The following is a 12,588-nucleotide window of genomic DNA, read 5'->3' as shown; positions in this document are numbered from 1 at the left end:
CCACCCCCTGTCCCTCCCCCATTTCCCCCCAACAGACCCCAGTGTGTAGTGCTCCCCTCTCTGTGTCCATGTGTTCTCATTGTTCAACACCCACCTATGAGTGAGAACATGCGATATTTGATTTTCTGCTCTTGTGTCAGTTTGCTGAGAATGATGGTTTCCAGGTTCATCCATATTCCTACAAAGGACGTGAAAATATCTTTCTAGTTAATCTATCATTGAGTTATAAAAAGTATTCTGGATAAGTAATTACCACTTGATAAAACAAAAACGCATCATTTACAGTGCTTAAAAATTACACTATAAATGATAACCTACCACTTAGTGTAAGATAGCTTCACAAATCCTCTTGAATTAATCATTGGGATCTGGTTTTGATCAAAGCATGTAGGAAAAAAGAGGAGAATATACAAGCAGAGGCCTCTGGAATTCCATGCCCTCATAGAGGGCAAACTTTAAATCAGCAAGAATGTTACGCTGCAAAATTTTACAACAAAAGTTAGCAAATCCTGATGTTTCATAGAGCTGAATAAGTCACCTCTTCCTCCAATAAAAACTCTCTCTACAGAAAGGAAAAAAAAAATCACCAAAATAATTGATATCTATTGCTACATACTGTGATTCTCTATTGAATGGCAGGCATTTTGCTAGGTAAAGACAGTAAATTTCAAATTTCATCTTCACAACTCTAAAATATATTTATACCCATTTTAAAGATTAAGATATTTTTTCATTAATAATAGACTTCATTATTTAAATTTACTGCTGTAAATTTCAAATGTCAAGCCTCTTGTGAATTATTACCAATCTCTAAATAATAAGAGCTAATACTTATTAATGAGGATTTAAGATATGTAAACTATGTAATTTATTAATCTAATCCCAATACAATGCAATAAGTAAAAAAAAAAAAAAAAAAAAAAAAAGATATTGCAGATCAGAGAGGCTATACAACTTTCTCAAAGTTAGAATATTTATCAGAATCATAATTAGTTTTCAAGTCTGAATAATAGCAATAAATCCTCAGTTAAACAACTGCTGGTTTTTTAATTATGATTTTATTACAACCATTTTGCCTCTCAGTCAGGAAGAACAGACAAAACATACCCTAAGGTCATAAGGAATATATGGATACAATCTGCTTCATACCTGTCCTCTCCACACATGCATGCAAACAAAATCCCATAAAAGACAAAGCAAATTTTATCCATGTGAAAAAATACAATTCCACGGAAATAAAATAAATATTTTTATGATAACTGTAAAGGAGATACTGTTATAATCCAACTCAGTTTTTTTATATATTAAAGAAGATCATGATAATGAATGCATACACAGCAAAACCCTTAAGTCATCTGAGTTTTTTTTCATTTTAGGGCTGTAGGCTTAATTTTCAATTCTTGAGGGATAATGTCCCAGACCAATAGTTAGAATTTAATTGCTTATTTTGAGGGATTCCTTATTGATGTGTTTATTGCTTTTCCGCCATTCCTCATCCCCTGAATATAAACTTTGTCCATTGTTAAAATGTAGCAGGCTATCTGAGTGACCAGATTATTTTCACCCCTCTGTGTTGCTTGTCATGGTTAGTCGTAAAAATGAGCTTTTTCATCACAGGAACAGCAATATCTAAAATACAGGCATCAGGGACAATCTATAATCCACAGGAATTTAAAGATAGTTGTTATTCTAGAACATTTTCAATTACTCCCATAGCAGATTTGAACTCTAGGTGGCTCTGCCCTGATCATAGCACACTCCTGACCTTACTCTTACTGCATAACAGTTACACAAAGTGTAAGGGAACAACAAGGCTTCAATGAAACTTACTAGCAGTGTGACCTCAAATATGTCATTTCACTTTCATGACCATCCATTTATTCATTTTTTCTTTTCTCTTTCTTCCTTTCTCTCTCTCTCTCTTTCTTCCCTGCTTCTTTTCTTCTCTCCTTCCTTTCTTCCCTCCCTCCCTCCTTCCTTCCTTTCTTTCTTTTCTTTTTTCTTTCTTTCTCTCTTCCTCTCTTTCTCTTTTTTTAACCAAAAAGTATTAATTGTGTTTATTTATGGAGTGCAATGTAAGGTTTTGATCTATGTGTATCTGCAGAAATATTCCACCAAGCTAACTAACGTAGGCATCACCTCATTAACTTATCATTCTTTTGTGGTGAGAACATTATTCTTTTAGCAATTTTAAAATATACAGTATATTGTTATTAACTTCAGTCACCATAGATCACTGAAACATTTCTTCAGTATTATTAAAACATTTTACCCTTAAATCAACACCTCTCTTTCATCTGTCTGCAATAAAATAAAGCTAGATATAATAAAAAGAGAAATTTTGGAAAATAAACAAACACATGGAAATTAAACAATATGCTTCTAAATGAACAGCGAGGAGATAAATTAAGAGGAAATGTTAAAATTTCTTGAAACAAATGAAAGTGCTAGCATAACATACCCAAATGTGTGGAATACAGTGAAACCGGTTCTAAGGAGAAAGTTTATAGCAAAAAGCACCTACATCAAAAAAATTAAAAACCTTCAAATAAACAACCTAATGATGCATCTCGAAGAACTAGAAAAGTGAGAGCGAACCAAATCCAAAATCAGTGGAAGAAAAAAATAGATCAGAGCAGAAATATATGAACTTGAAACAAAAATGTGAAAATCAATGCAATAAAAAGTTGTTCTTCTTAAAAAAAAGTAAGCAAAATCAACAAACCTTTAGTCAGACTAAGAAAAAAAGAGAGAATACCCAGATAAATGAAATAAGAGATGAAAAGGAGACATTAAAACTGATACCTCAGAAATTCAAAATATCCTTAGAGACTGATATGAACAACTACATGCCAAAAAATTGGAAAACCTAGAAGAAATCCGTAAATTCATAGACACATACAACCTACCAAGATTGAACCATGAAGAAATCCAAAACCTAAATAGACCAATAACAAGTAATAAGATAATAAAGCAATAATTAAAAGTCTCCCAGCAAAGAAAAGCCCAGGACCCAATGGCTTCACTGCTGAATTTTTACAAACATTTAAAAAATAATTAATACCAATTCTACTCAAATTATTCTAAAAAATAGAGGAGAAGGGATTACTTCCAAACTCATTTATGACGGTAGTATGACCCTGACAAAGACATGGTGAGACAAATTGGAATGGAAAAAGTAAAATTCTTTTTGTTTTTGCTGATCAGATCTGATATTTGGAAAAACCTAAGGACCCTATAAAAGTGAAAATAAAAACAAAGACACAGCAAAAAAAGAAAACTTCAGGTCAATATCTCTGAAGAACAGGGATGTAAAATTTCCCAACAAAATACTAGCAAACTGAATTCAACAACGCTTTAAAAATGCCAGATATAGTATGCACCTAAAGTAAAATAAATACTTTTTTTTTAAAAGTTGTTTATCATGACAGAATGGGATTCCTCTCAGGGATGTAAGAATGGTTTGAAAAACACAGATCAGTGCAGGCTAGCAAGATGGCTGAATAGGAACAACTCTGGTCTGCAGCTCCCAGTGAGACCAACACAGAAGGCAGGTGATTTCTGCATTTCCAACTGAGGTACCTGGCTCATCACATTACGACTGGTTAGACAGTGGGTGCAACCCACAGAGAGCAAGCTAACACAGAGTAGGGCATCCCCTCACCTGGGAAGCACAAGGAGTTGGGGAACTCCTTCTCCTAGCCAAGGGAAGCCATGAGGCGAGCCATGAGGGACAACGCATTTCAGTCCAGTTACTACACTTCCCCATGGTCTTTGCAACCTGCAGAAAGGAGATTCGCTTGGGTGCCTACACCACCAGGGCCCTGGGTTTCAAGCACAAAATTGGGCAGCCATTTGGGCAGACACCGAGCTAGCTGCAGAAGCTGTTTGTTTGTTTGTTTGTTTGTTTGTTTGTTTGTTTTTCCTTCCCCAGTGGCACCTGGAAGGCCAGTGAAACAGAACCATTCACTCCCCTGGAAAGGGGGCTGAAGCCAGGGAGCCAAGTGGTCTGACTCAATGGATCCCATCCCCACAGAGCCCAGCAATTGGCTTGAAATTCTCACTGCCAGCACAGCAGTCTGAAGTCAACATGGGAAACTCCAGCTTGGTGGGGAAGGGGGGCCCTATCATTACTGAGGCTTGAGTAGGTGGTTTTCCCCTCACAGTGTGAACAAAGCCTCTGGGAAGTTCAAACTGGGTGGAGCCCACCTCAGTCCACAAACCTGCCGTAGCCAGACTGCCTCTCTGGATTCCTCCTTTCTGGCCAGGGCATCTCTGAAACAAAGGCCGCAAAGGCAGCAGTCCCAGTCAGGGGCTTATAGCTAAAATTCCCATCTCCCTGGGACAGAGCACCTGGAGGAAGGGGTGGCTGTGGGCACAGCTTCCGCAGACTTAAATCTTCCTGCTACCAGCTCTGAAGAGAGCAGCGGATCTCCCAAAAGAGCTCAGAGCCCTTGTTGAGGCTTCTGTGTGAAGGAATGGGCAAGGCAGGGTGGGTAAGCTTGAGCAAGTTTTCAAATGGATAATTTGAATGCTTTTCACCGGCCCTGGGCTGTAGATGCGGTTTCTAGATGTCAGGTAACTGGTCCTAGAGTGAGAAGAAAGATTGGCTTGGTGTATGTAAGAGTAAGATAAAGGAAGTGGCTGGGGACATGGGCTTTAAACTGACTGGTTTGCATATGAAAAACAGTCACTCGTACATGCTGATTCTCATATCTAGGAATTGGCTCTGGGATGAGCAATCTTGCTTAAGGATTAGCAAGGCCCCCAAGGTGTTAAAGTATCATAAAATACAGAAAACTTAAAAAATAACATGATTAATACCACCTCTAACAATATTCTGAGTACAGCCTAAAAAATCTTTCCTGATCTCATCTAACTTCATTCCTATTGTTTCCTTAAATACGCTCTGCACACCAGAGAGCTCTGACACATTTCCAACCATTCCTCCACCGTACACTCCACTGACTGCTTCTGTGCCTTGAAAGTTGTGGTTTCTTGTGCCAGAATGCATTCCTACCACATGGGGCAGATCTGTTTCTATAAAAGGAATAACCTTGACACACAAAATTATTGCCTTCCTGAAGTCTACAAACATTTATTTTCCTGCCTCACCAGTCAAATCATCCTCTCAAAGCAGTGAGATTAGTCTGATAGGAATTATTTTTGGTAAGCCAATGAAAGTTATTAGAGTCAGGGATCCTTTGTTTTAAGAGAAAAAATAGGTAACTGCCCACTCATTTTTCAAGCAAAGAGGCATGTTTTCTTCTCCTGTGTGATGCCTCTCATGGCACTTAAAACCTGCTCTCACCTCTCCCAACAGGGTCTCCACTCTGGCCTGCTTCTTACCATCTGGTATGATAATTTTCTCAGATGTATTGCAGTAGTTGTTTAAAAAAAATTCATTTTCCCAATAAACAACCTCATTCTTAGAACTAGAACACATGCTTTAGTCCTATCTCTTGTCCCCAGTGCCTTTCAGATTATCTAGAACATAATAATTCTAGAAAAATATGCAGTTCTTGGGACAAGTGATGAACCTTAGAAAGATTGGTTTTGAATCAAGGCTCTAGCACCTTTTAATTTTATGTCCTTGAACAACATATATACAACCATTTTTATGTATCAGGTAACTCATCTGTAAAATAAGAACCACAATTACATTGACTTTACAAGACTATTTTGAAGTCTAAATGAGATGACAATCACTTAGCAGGGTACCTGGCACATAATACATGCTCAAAAAATATTACTATGGGGAAAGCTGACAAGTTGCTTTTAGCCAGTATGACACCTTTGTTCAAATTGATACATTAACTAAAGTTGTCACATTTGCTAATATGATAATTTTCTTATCACTTCAGAATTAAATAATGAGTTGAGAATTGAGAATGGATATGTTTGTTGCAAAAAAAAACCTCTCTAGACACTCAGAATAAGTAAAGTCCACTTATAAAGGCATATAGTCATCAATGAATTGATAATCAAAGATTATGCTTCTCTAAAATATCGTTAATATGGGCGAAAAACCAAGAATTTTATGATCAGATTGCCTTGGATCAAATCCTAATTGCACTTATTTCTAAATTTACTTTGGGCACATTAATGCTACTCTGCAGATATTTTCCTGTTTAGAATATGAACAGTAATACATATTCAAGGAATTATTTAACAAATAAAATTCCCAGGAAGGCATTTTGCAGAGAATATATTCCCAATATGTAATAGATATTATCATGTTTAAATCATTTCCTTCATTTACGCTCAGTAATAAAATAAAGTAAGCCACATTTTTTAAATTAATTTCCTTTTTAGAGACATTCAAAACTATCAATGCCGGAGGTGCTTAAGGAATCAAATACACTGAGGACCCTGAACAGGTATAAATCACAGCATCCACCATGTAATCCTCTGTTGTTTGTGACTGTGACAATTGCAGGTAAGTGTTCTGGTACTGAGTGGGGATAATACAACGTTTCTTTACTCATGTTCAGGGCTATAAATATACATATGTCTCTATAAATGTAAGAGACATAGCAAACAGTTGAGCCAGTGCTTGGAAACATTTATTGACCCAGCATGTATGACATACTCACCAGTGACAAAATCTGAATCTCTCAACTTTGTCCTATTGGTTTTGGGTTAGGATTTGTAACCAAAAAGAGGGGGACCCATGAAGCCCAATAGCAACTGCTAGCCTAACATGAAGCATGAAAGAAGGTGATTTACTGTTAAGTATGACATCCTCTGAGAAAGACAACATCATTTACCAACTGCATAATAATTAGCAACTTATTAAATCTTAGTTTGGTCTAGTGTAAAATTATTGCTGTTAATCTTGAAACATACCTATGATGGATGTTGTGAGGAATAAATAAATACAACACTAAACACAGTACTAGGTTTAAAGTAAAGTGTCCTTAATTGTTAGTTATTACTTTTATAAATGATCAAATTCCTGAATCATCATTAGAGTGAGAGAATATTAGAATCAGAAGATGTTGAAACCAGCAGTTTTCAACTTTTTTCTTCAAGAAAACTCTTGCAGTTCCCCTGGATTCATGGTTTCAAAGATTCTGCCTCATCCAAAAAAAATTATTCCTATTTTGTATGAAGTAATCAATGTAAAACAAACAGCCCACATAGCAACAGAATAAAAGTACAAATAAATATGATTTAACATGAAATGATATATGTTTTCCATCACATGCAGATGGGAAAGAGCATTCTCTAGTGAAGGGAAAAGAAGTTAAACTAATGAGATGTAATACTAGATAATGAGCAGAACTACAAGAGAACAATAAAGTAGGAAAGGGACACAAGAATCACAGGGAAGTAGAATGCAATATGGTGACCAGAGAGCACCTCTAGGAGGTAACATTAGAAACCATAAAGAACTGAGAAATGTGAGGGAACTAGCTATAAAGGTTCCTAAGGGGAAGAGCATTACAACAATAGGGTAGAGTGAAGGCAAGGCATCGATCATAGCATGTTATTCTAGAAACCGAAAGGAAGATAGCATGGCTGGAATGGATTGAACAGAGAGGAAAAGAGTAGGAGATGTGAACAAACAGATAAACAGGGCAAGAGCACAGAGATCTTGCACATCTTTGTAAGGAATTTGACTTGTATTTTGATTGAGTGAAAAGTCATTGGAGTTCTTAAAACAGAAAACTAGCATGATCTAACTGACATTTAAAGAGGATCATTTTGGCTGCCATGTGGAAAGACTCAAGTGGGATAAGAAGAGAAGCAGAAAGACCAATTAGAGGCTAATTATGCCTCTGAAATAGAGTGAAAACATTACAGCTGGAAAAAAATTAGTCGGGTTCTGAATATATTTCAAAGGCAGAATCCAGGAGAGGTTGCTAATTAGTAAGTGACAGTGTGAAAGCAAGAGAGGGGTCAAGAAAACATAAAATGACTGTCCCTAACATGGAATAATGCCATTCATTGCAGTGGAGAAGACTGAAGGAGGACCAGGTTTAGAAATAATTATTAGTAAAATTTCTTTTTAATGATAACACTTAAGCAAATAATATAGCTCATAGAATACAATGATAGAACAGTATTCCCTGTGAACTCAATTTTCTGGAGATGCCCAGGAGACATTACAGAAGAAATATTAATTAAGCATTTGAATCCATGAGTCACACTTCAGGGAGAAGGCATAGTCAGGAGAGGTAACATTATAGTCATGGGCATGTCGAAGCATTTAAAGTCATCAGATTGGATGAGATTGCCAGAAACTGATGGCAGATGGAGAAGACAAGAGGTTCGAGCATTGGTTCAGGGGGCAAGAGAAGTGGAAGAAAACTGGACAAGTATGGCAACCTGAAACCCAAGTGAAAATTTCCTAGAAAGAAGGAGGAATAAACTATGAGAAATGCTGGAGATAGATCTAATCAGATGAGGACTTCACACTGGGCTTAGCCATGTAAAGTCATTGAAACCTGAGTGAAGTGGAGGTAGCAAAAGCTCAAAAGGAACAGTTATATTGTTCTCTATTTACCCAGAAATAACACTTTATCAACATTGATGTTTATTAATGCTCATATTGAGAGTTGAGTGTGAACCGGGTGCTTTATTCTAGGTCCCAAGAGGATGAGCATACAAATAAAAATCATGTGCACTTGAATTTTTATTTCCTTACCTACAAAATAACTTAGGCTAATGAGAAGTTAGTATGGCAAGAATTGTGTTTAAAGCATAAGACGGATGTATATTTGCTAGGTATACTTCTGTCTACCCATTTCAATAGAACATTTGTAATTCTATAGACAGAGAATCCTAGGAGAGTGAGTGGATTACCAAGTAATCATAAGCAATACTGTAGTATATATAAATTATTTTTTATTGGTGTTTAAAATTATTTTTGTTATGTTTATTATAGAATGTATGAAATACATTCACAGTAAATTCTCTGTATTTTGTAATTTCATCATTGTATATCATTGTTCTGTATACATTTTTCCCAAAATTTTCCATCTATTCTCTTTATCCTTTTTTTCAATTTCTTAGTATTTTCTAAGACCTATATATAATTTTATGAGATATGAATTTATAATGCCTTTATGTTTCAATATATAGAAGCACTTGAATAAAAAATACTTTTTAAAAAATATATTTAAGAGGGAAGCCCAGTATTTTAAATACAAACAAGTGACACTTAAAGATAGAAATTTACACATTTAGCAAAAAAGAAAATGGACAAGAGGAAGATGATCAAAGTATAAGAAAAACAGGAATTATTGGCACATTTTTTTTATTTGAACAGTCATTCTTAAAGGAAAAATATTATTAAGCAACTTAAGAAATTTAAAGCTGAATACATAATTAGTGTCTGTTGCAAAATGAAAACTTTCTAAAACAAACAATAGATTGTTAGTTCTAGACATCAAGGATTACTGCAGATGTGATCTTATGTAGCATAATTCTACATATTCATCACAGTGATTCAAACTGAGCTAATGTTCCTTCCTCATAGGTGAGATTCCTTACAGCTATGGAGAGGAGCAATCACTCAGTGACTGAGTTCATCCTGCTGGGCTTCACCACAAATCAAGGGATGCAGCTGGGACTGTTTGTGGTGTTCCTGAGCGTGTACTCTCTGACCGTGGTAGGAAATATCACCCTCATGGTGTTGATCTGTAATGACTCCCGCCTCCACACACCCATGTATTTTTTCATTGGAAATCTGTCATTTCTGGATCTCTGGTACTCCTCTATCTACACCCCAAAGATCCTAGTGACCTGCATCTCTGAAGACAAAAGCATCTCCTTTGCTGGCTGCCTGTGTCAGTTCTTCTTCTCTGCTGGGCTTGCCTATAGTGAGTGCTACCTGCTGGCTGCCATGGCTTACGACCGCTACGTGGCCATCTCCAAGCCCCTGCTTTATGCCCAGGCCATGTCCATAAAGCTATGTGCATCTCTGGTAGCAGTCTCATATTTGGGGGGCTTTATTAACTCTTCGGTCATCACCAAAAAGACGTTTTCCTTTAACTTCTGCCGTGAAAACATCATTGATGACTTTTTCTGTGATTTGCTTCCCTTGGTGAAGCTGGCCTGTGGCGAGAAGGGTGGCTATATGGTTCTGATGTATTTCCTGCTGTCCTTCAACGTCATCTCCCCCGCCCTGCTCATCCTGGCCTCTTACCTCTTTATCATCGCCACTGTCTTGAGGATCTCCTCCTCCCAGGGTCGTCTCAAAGCCTTCTCCACATGCTCTTCCCACCTGACCTCTGTCACTTTGTACTATGGCTCCATTCTCTACATCTACACTTTCCCCCGGGGATCTAGCTATTCTTTAGATACGGACAAAATAGTTTCTACATTTTACACTGTGGTATTCCCCCTGTTGAATCCCATGATCTACAGCCTAAGGAATAAGGATGTGAAAGAGGCTCTGAATAAACTCCTCCCATAAATCAAGATTATCTCCACCAGAGGAGAAACAAAGATGCTTTGAGATTGAGTTTGTTTTTGTTTTTTTTTGTGTGTGTATTTCAAGCAGAGTTACCATTGTGCTCCATCATGACCAATCCCACCCATGATATGTGACAGTTACAGACATGTCATATAAGAAGATTAGGAAAATTTAGAAGAAAAATCCTGAATATATAAGAATTTGAGGTAAATGTCTTGTCTTTCTAAGTTAAAAGCAAACATAAAACTTAGGCCCAAAGCCTCTCCTATATATTCATAAAGTGATGAACAGCCTACCTCATTAGCCTAAGATTTGGTTGACTGGTACAACTACTATATAGAAGAGTAGTTGCCAGTGACTGGGGCAGGGTGAGTGGAGGAAGGAGACTTGTTGATCAAAGGGAACAAAGTTTCAGGTAGATGTAAGGAATCAGTTCTGGTGAACTATTGCAAGACAAGCTGACTACAGTTAATAGTAATGTATTGTGTATTTCAAAATCACTTAAACAGTGCATCTTAAATGTTCTCACCACAAAGCAATGATAAGTATACGAGGTGATGGACGTAATAATTAGTCTGAGATGTTCAATCCACAATGTATACATAAACTGAAGCATTGTATTTTACCCCCACAAACATATAAAATTATGATTTGTCAATAAAAAATTTAAAAAACAAAAAGATGAATATGACAAGTGGCATTTAATTTTGATTAGTTTTTCAATGTAAGACAGAGAACTAATGTAATTTGTTTATAAACATACATACTTCCTTGTCTGAAGTGGCATAAGCAGTAAAGAAAGAAAATGAATAAGACAGGTAAACCCAGAAAATGTAGGAGAGTCACACAGAGTGAAAGAGTAAATCCACGTTGGCAATCATGGACATTAACACGGTAAGTGGGTGCAAGAAATAAAATCAATACAAGTTGTAACACTCAGTAACACAGCCAAAACAGAGTCCAACAGTGTAATTCTAAGACGTTCAATTTAGGCAATGTTCTAAAAAGGAACGCTATTTATGCCAACCCAGTCTTCTGGTTGTCTAAAATATGTGTTTTATTGCCCACTAATGATATTAAAATTCCTATAAAATACATTTCTTAAAGTAATGTTAACAGACTCAATTAGTATATTACAGTGGCAGTAAATCAATTACTTTATGTTGCTTGACTGTAACTAGAAAATACATCATTTCAGAGGGAAGTATCAATTACAGAAAGTAAAACTGATGTGACACAACTATTCTTAAAACACCGTGGTGTCATAAACCCTGACAGGTAACTATAGAGGAGAGTCCTCAAACTACTTGAGGGCTTCTTTTCTAATATTTTTAGGGGAGGCTACCAAAATTTATTCTTCAGTAAGAATATTCCCATATATTGTAAACATGGCTGGCCTACATACATATTTATATTGTTTTATGCTTGGAAGTTAGCTCTGGAATCATGTCTAAGTAATATTACAGAGATCTTAGTGAAAAGGTAAAGTACAGCTAATAATAGTGTTAGGAAGACGTAAAAATAAAGAAGAACATAAAATATAATGAAGCATGTGGCCAGATGTTTTATAAAATAATTTAGAAATCTGTTTAAGTATAAAATTAGCAGTAAGTTTTTCACTCACTTTTGGAAATGTTTCATCTGAAAATTATGGATTTGAAGTATTCAGAAAAATATTTTATATTAATTTGAAATTAAAATATAAATTCCTAAGGGAATTTGATTACTGAGGTCAAAAATAAATTTTAAATTCTTGAGATAAAGTGGTTTGTAAGATTTTTCTTATATATGTTTTCATAAATAAAACATTTTTAAAAGTACAAAAGCATATGGGTGGTCTCTTCCTTACAAAAATTTTCTTAATGTCCTTTGAAAAATGCACAACTCCTAGTGGTTGTATTAGTCTGGATTCTTCAGAAAAACAGAACCAATAGAATGTGTGCATATGTGTGTGTGTATTCAATTTGCATATTATATTTACAATATACACATATTAATTTTGAAGGGTGGCAAGTCTAAATCTGCAGTGTGGCATAGGAGACTTGAGACCAAGGAGAGCTGTGGGTGCACTTCCAGGCTGGCAGCCTAGAGACTCAGGAGAGCCAATGGTGCAGATTAAGTCCAAGAGCAGAGTGAGTGCCAGAGAAGTCCCTCTTGCTTAG

General features: G+C 36.2%; 1 protein-coding gene across 1 annotated transcript; it reads left to right on the top strand.

Moving 5' to 3' along the window:
* The first annotated feature begins 8,175 nt into the window (after window positions 1-8,175).
* Window positions 8,176-12,184, top strand: LOC108295145 (olfactory receptor 9G1). Its single transcript, XM_017517187.2, has 2 exons — window positions 8,176-8,324; window positions 9,488-12,184. The coding sequence occupies exons 1-2, from the start codon at window positions 8,253-8,255 to the stop codon at window positions 10,424-10,426; spliced, it is 1,011 nt and encodes a 336-aa protein (XP_017372676.2). The 5' UTR covers window positions 8,176-8,252; the 3' UTR covers window positions 10,427-12,184.
* The last annotated feature ends 404 nt before the right edge of the window (window positions 12,185-12,588 follow it).

Source organism: Cebus imitator, unplaced genomic scaffold (assembly GCF_001604975.1).
Source record: "Cebus imitator isolate Cc_AM_T3 unplaced genomic scaffold, Cebus_imitator-1.0 Scaffold622, whole genome shotgun sequence".
Lineage (NCBI taxonomy): Eukaryota > Metazoa > Chordata > Mammalia > Primates > Cebidae > Cebus > Cebus imitator.
The sequence above is the reverse complement of the archived record's forward strand: the minus strand, read 5'-3'. Positions and strand labels throughout refer to the sequence as shown.